This window comes from Chrysochloris asiatica, unplaced genomic scaffold (assembly GCF_000296735.1).
Source record: "Chrysochloris asiatica unplaced genomic scaffold, ChrAsi1.0 scaffold00289, whole genome shotgun sequence".
Lineage (NCBI taxonomy): Eukaryota > Metazoa > Chordata > Mammalia > Afrosoricida > Chrysochloridae > Chrysochloris > Chrysochloris asiatica.
In genome coordinates this window covers 2,336,090-2,344,223 of record NW_006408807.1, presented here as the reverse complement: position 1 = coordinate 2,344,223, position 8,134 = coordinate 2,336,090, and the positions used below count along the sequence as shown (strand labels likewise).

The following is an 8,134-nucleotide window of genomic DNA, read 5'->3' as shown; positions in this document are numbered from 1 at the left end:
ATGGAGAAGTTTATAGTTGCAGAGTCCCAGGTGCCCAGTGGAAAAGAGAGAGAGCCTTTCCTGAATGTCCACACCTCCAAGGAAGCAGGAAGCAGCCCTTCAATTGACTGGCTATTCATAACCAATCATCATGTAGTTAGCTATACCTGTGTTAGGTTTCATCATCATGGGAATAAGAACAGCCCAACTGGTAAACCTCTGGAAATCCTGGCCTAGTCAAGTTGACACATAACCTTAACCATTTCAGTCACTTTGAACCATAAAGTCAGCAATTCAAACTCACGAGCTGCTCCTTGGAAACTGTATAGAAGGTTGCTGTGAGTCAGAACCAACTCAACAGCACTTAACCACAACAAAGATAATACAATGAAGTCCTCTTATTGGCCTTGTGTTGTTGTTATTAAATTCCATCAAGTCAGTTCCAACCCTGTATAGGGTTTCTGATGAGCAGCTGGTAGGCTTGAACTGACGACCTGGGATTCTCGGGCCAGAGCTTATCCTAGAGAGTCATGCTGGGAGTCCTTGTAGGGAAGCCTAATTCTGGATTAACAAAAGATCCATTTTATAAGAGATTGATATTACTTCATCCCCAAGCCCTGTGGATCACAACAGAGTATTATTCAGTGGCATGCTGGATTTAAGACACTTTGGTTTAAGACACTCAAAATACTCAATGGCACAACAGTGAGCTCCAGCATAGCAAAGATCATGAGATGACAAAGGGCCAGCTAGTGTTTCATTCTGTTGCACATGGGATCAGAATGAGTCTGAGCCAACTCAAAGGTATTAACAACAACAATAATTGGCTTTGATTCCTAATGCACTAAGGTATAGTGCTCAAAGTTGGTGTCCAAGCCAGCAGCAGCATCTGGGAGCCTGTTAAACATGTACCTACTTGGGCCCAACCCAAGACATATGGGATCAGAAGCTCAGATGGTAGGACCCAGCTCAATGGGTGTTCCTAGCATTCCAGAGAGTCTCATGTATGCTCACGTTTGAGAATCCTCCTACATTAAGCAAACCTCAAAACCTACCAACCCCTGAAACTAAACTATGAATAATACTGGTAGATCAGGTCACTAAAGGATGCAAAGTTTGAACTCCAAGGGATGCAGGGTCATACCCATCTGGCCACATAAATGTGAAGTGACTTAGGGCCTCAGACTTTCAGTGTTTGGTTTCTGTAGGGTCTGGCTCATATGTGCATATGTGTCCAGATCTGACTAAAATATGTCTCCCTGTGAATGCACCAGAGAGACAGGATGCCTGCCAGACCCACTGGTATGGCAGGCCTACTGCTGCTAGCAATGGTATCGTCTCCATCATAACCACCTTGGGTAGCTAGCTGAACCCACACTGAGATCTACTGTGCACATATATGTCTTTTGTGCTCTGGAATCAGCCAGAGAGGTAACAGACATAGCTTTTGGAAACACAATCAGCTTGGCTTACCTAATGGTAAACCTCTGCCCCCAGGGCAGATAGCTCACTCATTTGAGCTAGGGAGTCTGGGCACTCATTTTTCAAAGCTGTCACTGTGCTCAGTCACAGCAATTAAAGTTCTGCCATGAACACTGCCTTATCCTATGTGGGTCCTGAAGTGTCACCAAACATATGGTGCTGGCAAGTTCCTGATACCACCCACAGAAGAAGATTTGGGACGTCTTCAGAAAATAGAAACTGTCTAAGTAAATTGATGTAAGCAGAGGATTCGCCAGGAACTTGTGATTCTCTTCTCAAAATGAACTTCCTAGAACTGAGGACTCAGTTCTTACCACAGGAGACAAATGACTCACATGAGGGCAGGGAAGCGGACCCAGTACAGGGACTGGGGATACAGAGACAGATGTTCTGAGTCAAATGCCTGCACCTGTTGTTCATAAATGCTACTAAGTTTTACCTGCTTCATACAGGGGAGGCTGCCAGGAACACTGGCCATCTAAGGAAGGCATGTTGTCTTCAGGCCAGCCAGAAACTAAAAGGTCCCAAAGTATCTTTGTAGTAGTCACCATTGTTATTGTTGATGCTGTTGAGTCGATTCCATCTCATAGCGACCCTATGCCCAACAGAACGAAACCCTGCCAGGTCCTGCCCTACCTGTTGTTACATTTGAGCCCATTGTTGCTGGCACTGTATCAACCCATCTTGTTGTGGGGGAAGCTCTTCCTCATTTTTGTTGACCCTCCACTTTACCAAGCATGATAGATATCCTTCTCCAGGAACCAGTTTCTCCTGACATGTCCAAAAAATGAGCGATGTGGTCTCACCATCCTTACTTCTAAGAAACATTCTGGCTGTTCTTCTTCCAACACGTATTTGTTGTTCTTCAACAATCCATGATACTTTCAATATTCTTTTCCAAAACCATAATTCTAATGCATCAATCCTTCTAGATCTTTTTTATTCATTGTCTAACTTTCACCTACATATGTTGTTGTTGTTAAGTATAGTCGAGTTGGTTCTAGCTCATAGTGACCCTGTATAGGGTTTACAAAGAGTGGGTTGGTGGGTTTGAACTGTTGACCTTGCAGTTAGTAGTCCAGTGGTTATCCTACAGCACCACACCAAGAGGCAATTGAAATTTCCATGGCTTGGATCAGCTGCACCTTAGTCCTCAAATTGACATCTTGGCTCTTGAATACTATGAAGACGTCTGTTGCAGCACATTTACCTAATACAGTACTTTGTGTGATTTCTTGACTGCTGCTTCCATGAGTGTTCATTTTGGATCTAAGCAAACTAAAATCTTGGACCACTTCAGTTTCTTTCTCAGTTTATCATGATGTTATTTGTCCAGTTGTGAGGATCTTAATTTTCTTTACATTGAGGTGCAATCCATACTGAATGCTGTAGTCTTGGATCTTCATTAATAAGTGTTTTAAGTTGTCTTCACTTCCAGCAAGTAAGGTAGTGTCATTTACATATTATAAATGTTAATGAGACTTCCTCTTATCCTGATGCCACATTTTTCTTTATATAATCAAATTTCTCAGATTATTTGCTCAACATAGAGATTGAATAAGTAGGGTAAAAGAATACACATCTAGGCTGATTTTAAACCAGTCCACATCCTCTTGTTCCATTCAAAAAACTTCCTGTTGGTCTATGCATAGGCTTCTCATGTGCACAATGAGTGTTCAGGAGTACCCATTCCTAACAATAGTATCCATAGTGTGTTATGATCCACACAATCACATACTTTTACATAGTTAATAAAGCATAAGTAAACATCTTTCTTGTATTCTCTGTTTTCAGACATCTTTAAGGCAGAGGAAATCAGTGAAGGAATTGTTAGTTGCCATTAAGTTGACTCTTACTAAGTTGACAACCTTTTGGATGACAGAATGAAACTGTAGCTAATCATGTACCATCTTCATGATCATTGGCATATTTGAGTCATGGCTGCTGCCACTGTGTATTTTGAGTACCTTCCAACCTAGGGGGCTCATCTTCCAGTACTATATTGAGCAGTATTCTATTGTGCTCCATAGGGTCTTCATTAACTAATTTTCTGAAGCAGATCATTAGCCCTTTCTTCCTAGTCTGTGTTAGTTAGGAAGCATCGCTGACACTTGTCCACTATGGGTAACCCTGGTGCTATTTGAAATATTAGTGATACCACCTCTCACATCGTAGCAACATGCAAGTCACCACAGTACAACAAACTGACAGACAGGTAGTTGCAAGACAAATGAGGGGAGTGCAAAGTATGTTGGTGCCTGTTTTATGGTGGTGGTTATGTTCCATGGAATCATATCTGACTCATAGTGACCCTGTGCAGGGTTTTCAAGGCTGCAAATCTTTACAAGGTCAGAAAGCCTTATTTTTCTCCTGCAGAATGACAGGTAGATTCAAACTGTTGACCTTGTGGTTAGTAGGCCAACTTGCAACCCACTATACTACCAGAGATCCTTGGGCTATGGTACAAAGAGATTATCCTTAACTGGAAATACATGGAACTGACATGCCAGACATGGACAAATAGTCAAACACATATACATACGTGTACAGGCTTTGGAATGAGCTACTTTCAATCTTTTCCTCATATGGGACACAGTGGTAAAGGAAGGGTAAGATCATCCCTGCCCCTCTACCCCTAAAGTGGCTGAATTAAAGGGCCTCTCATAACCAATGTCTCTTGTCCCCAGGCCTTATATGGGCACACAAAGGCTGTCACATGCCTGGCAGCATCAGTCACCTTCAGCCTTCTGGTGAGTGGCTCCCAGGACTGCACCTGCATCTTGTGGGACCTGGATCTCCTCACTCACGTAGCCCGACTTCCTGCCCACAGGGAAGGCATCTCGGCCATCGCCATCAGTGATGTCTCGGTGAGACTTTTTTTCTTGGTGTTGTGTTCTCACTGAGTCTGTGAGCCTCCTAAGATAAAGCCTGGAGGTAGGGAGGCATTAGCCACCTGGGATGTTGAGTAGGTTCCAGATACACTCTACGGGCCAAGTGCAGCTATCAAATGTAGCACTGGGTCTAACTTGTGTTTTGGGCTTTAGCCATGGGAGGGGGTTATCTTCTAGCATGACTACCAGGGAGTTGGGACAGGAAGATCTGACATTGGTGAGAGTCTTCCTGGGCTTGGCTTAACAAATTCAGCATGCTGACTACAAATCAGTGCTGCCTTGGCAGTTGCCTTTTATCACCATGGCAAAAAGGATCTCTGTTTGTTCTCCATGAAGGCAATCAAAGATGAACCTTCCTGGGACATGTGTGTGTGTGTATGAGAGAAAAAGAGAGTGAGAGTGGGGAAGTCTTTTTTTTTGGGGGGGGGGCAGTCTTCTTGAGCTGGAGAAGCCACCCCACTCCTCTATTATGAGATGAGGGGCAGATGGTAGAAAGAGCATGCAGATTCATGGGTCTGATTTCAAATTCCAGCTCTGCTACATACTATGTGTAGGACCTGGAGTGTCTCTCTGGGCTGTAAATGGGATTGTAATGTTTACACTACAGGATTTTTTTATGAAATTAAAGTGATAATACATATACATAGAAGGGACTCTTGTATTTATGCACTCATATCCCACCTCACTGCAAATGATGTGAGGTGGCCTTGACTGCAGAGTGTATATTCTTATCAATAAAAGCTGTCACGATTATACTTGCTGTTTTTCAGTGTGGAAACTCTCTCAGGCTGGATACTCTATCATGGGGTATGCTTCTGACCCTTGGGGTCCTGGACATGGCTACTACAGTGGGAAGGAGGGGCCTAATAGGAGGAGACAATGCTGATTAAGGTGTCAACTTTGGCAAAAGATGTGCACCAGGTAGACTTGAATCCAGGTTGAATATTGGATGGATAGATGAATGCATGGGTGTATGAGTAGATTAAGGAGCCCTGGTGGTACCGTGAGCTAAGCATTGGGCTACTAACCTTAAGGTTGGTGGTTTAAACCCACCAGGTACTCTATGGGAAAAAGATTAGTCTGCCTGCTTTTATAAAGATTTACAGTCTCAGAAATCCTATGGAGCAGTTCTACCCTGTACTGTAGGCTCACTATGAGTTGGAATTAACTCCATGGCAATGTGTTTCATGCACACATGGATTTCTGGGTGAGTTAGTGCATTGGTAAGTAGATGAATTAATGAATGGGTAAGTCTCCTCAGGAAGACACCAAGCCCTGATCTGGAAGAACTTAAGGAATTGTGTTTCAAGACCTCAGAGAATACCGATGCCAGGATAAGCTTTCCTGGAGCCAATTGAGTTCAATTTAAGTGTCTGCTGGGCCCAGTGCTGTGTGCTGGGCACAAAGATTATCAAAGATGGGTCCTGGGCTCAAGCAGATTATACCAAACAATTCAGGAAGTACCATGGTGGGTTCCAACCTAGGAGTCTGAGTAAGCCCAGAAGAGGAGCACGCTCACATGGCCCCAGATGGCTCTGTGGTCCTCAGAACAGTGACCACTACTTCACTGAGCACAGTGTAGACAAGAACTTGAGGAATCGTGGTTTCAGATGTGAACTTTCAGGATACAGTAGGGATTTTCTCCTCAGGAATTGGAGCTTGAGGAGCACTGTCCAAATTCATGTGTTACTTGCAGTTGAGCCTCTGGACTTACCTTCCACCTAAGGAAGGCACAGCGTCTTCATGAGGGCAAGGCTGATTGGCTAGGTACAAGCCCAGTGTCCAGAACCAAGGACAGTCCCCATGTTTCTCTTCTATGCCACTTACTATCTAGTTAGGGAAAGTTTTGAGGAAGGAGCTCAAAGGGTGAGTCACTTAGTGTCTACCAGGAAAAACAATCTCCAAAAACATGATTAGAATCTGAAAAGAGGCAAGAGTTTGTACTTGCCAAAAATATGGCAGAGTTAGCTTGGAAGAACTGGAAGCCTTGAAGAGTCTTATGGTACCTGCTTTCAGAGGCTGGCAGGTCAAGATGATCACTAAGTGTGTAAACTGGGTAGCTAAGTAGCTATCAGAAGGACAGGCAGTGACTCCAGTTTGTATTGCTTCAGGGTATTATTGTCTCCTGTGCTGGAGCCCATTTGTCTTTATGGACTGCCAGTGGACAGGCACTGGCTAGCATCACCACAGCCTGGGGCCCAGAAGGAGCTATAACCTGCTGCTGCATAGTAGAAGGACCAGCATGGGACACAAGCCATGTCATCATCACCGGAAGTCACGACGGTATAACCCGGGTAGGTGTGTCATACCTCACTGAGTCATGGTACTAGAACTCTGTTGGTCTCCATGTACTCACTTCTCCCAGGGTTCTAAATCTGAAGTTACACATCTGAGGTCATTCCAGACCAGATGCCAAAAATAAGTGAGGGCAAGGCAAAACAGTTAAGTCAAGGCCGATTTCCATCCTCCAGTTATAGCAAATTCAGACTACAGCACATGAAAAATACTGACAAGTAGGCCGAGACCAGGGGGCTGGACATGGGGTGCTGGGTAGAGGAATACAGTTGAGTGGGCCACCAGGGATGGCAAGGGGACATTAGCTCAGAAAATATTAATGAAGTAACCACTAAGTGTCATCCTTTAGGTCAGGAGAGGAAAGATGTACTGATAGCTGTAAGGGTTGTGCTGTTTTGATCATCCAAAGCCTTCACATAGGGAAATGGAAGTTTACAAAACGGTTTTTACCTGAGAATAAGTTAGCACTAGAAGTAAACCTGGGATCAAACCCTACATCTCCACTTGTGTCCACCTGAGATCAATGCCACAGCTCAGAGCATTTTTGCTTTTTGTTTTTTTTTTGTGTGTGTGTGTGACAGATTTGGAAGACTGAGGATGTGAAGATATCTACTTCTGGGCATACAATGACAGAGAAGCCCTCAGTTCAGCCTTCAAGCTCAAAAGGTACCTGCCAGCTGGAGGTCCAGGTTGCCCTGACCTGGACCTGGCCACTATCACCCCTCGGCCATCAGACTTCAGTTCCACCCAGGCCTGAGGAGCCTAAAGGAGCTCAGAAGCTCTCAAGATTGTTGCGAGACTTGAGGGGTGGAGTGGTCTGTAAGATGGTGGTGGAATGTGATGCAGGTGGGGAAGCCCCATAGAGTCTCAAACCTCCACAAGTTCTGTGATGCTCCTTGGCATGAGAACAGGGGTCATGGTAGTTCTCAGGGACTGCTGAGCTTCAGGAGGGGGAGCTTGATTTGAGCTCTCTTGGCCTGAATATCTAATGCTGCTATAACAGAAGTACTACAAGTGAGTGAATTTAACAAGTAGAAATGTAGTTCTCACAGTTGAGGAAGCTAGAAGTCTAAATTCAGAGTGATGAAACTTGAGGAAGACTTTCTCTTTACTAGAGAAAGAGCCTTGTCTACTTTCAGCACCTGTAGGCCCAGCATTCCTTGGTGATCTGCATCTTGGCATCAGTCTTCTCCTGGATCTAGGAGCATCATAGTGCAGGGACCTCAGGCCCAAAGGATACACTCCACTCTCAGCTCTTCTATTTTGTAGGTAGTTGTTATTATTGTTGAGTGCCATTGAGTCCCTTCCAAGTCATGTTGTTTTTAGGTGCCATCGAGTCAGTACTGACCCATAACAACCTTATGCACAGCAGAATGAAACACTGCCCAATCCTGGGCCAACCTCACTACTGTTGCCACACTTGAGTAATCGATGCTGCCACTTGGCCAATCCATCTCATTGGGGGGGTCTTCCTCTTTTTCTCTGAC

The 8,134-nt window shown here is 44.5% G+C and overlaps 1 protein-coding gene across 1 annotated transcript in view; it reads left to right on the top strand.

Annotated features, from left to right (window-relative positions):
* The window catches only part of WDFY4 (WDFY family member 4), a 561,873-nt gene that overhangs the window by 521,369 nt on the left and 32,370 nt on the right, over nt 1-8,134 (top strand). Inside the window, exons 57-59 of the mRNA XM_006874619.1 lie at nt 4,149-4,328; nt 6,464-6,646; nt 7,229-7,319. Coding sequence (XP_006874681.1) covers nt 4,149-4,328; nt 6,464-6,646; nt 7,229-7,319 — 454 coding nt within the window. The remainder of the gene's footprint in view (nt 1-4,148; nt 4,329-6,463; nt 6,647-7,228; nt 7,320-8,134) is intronic.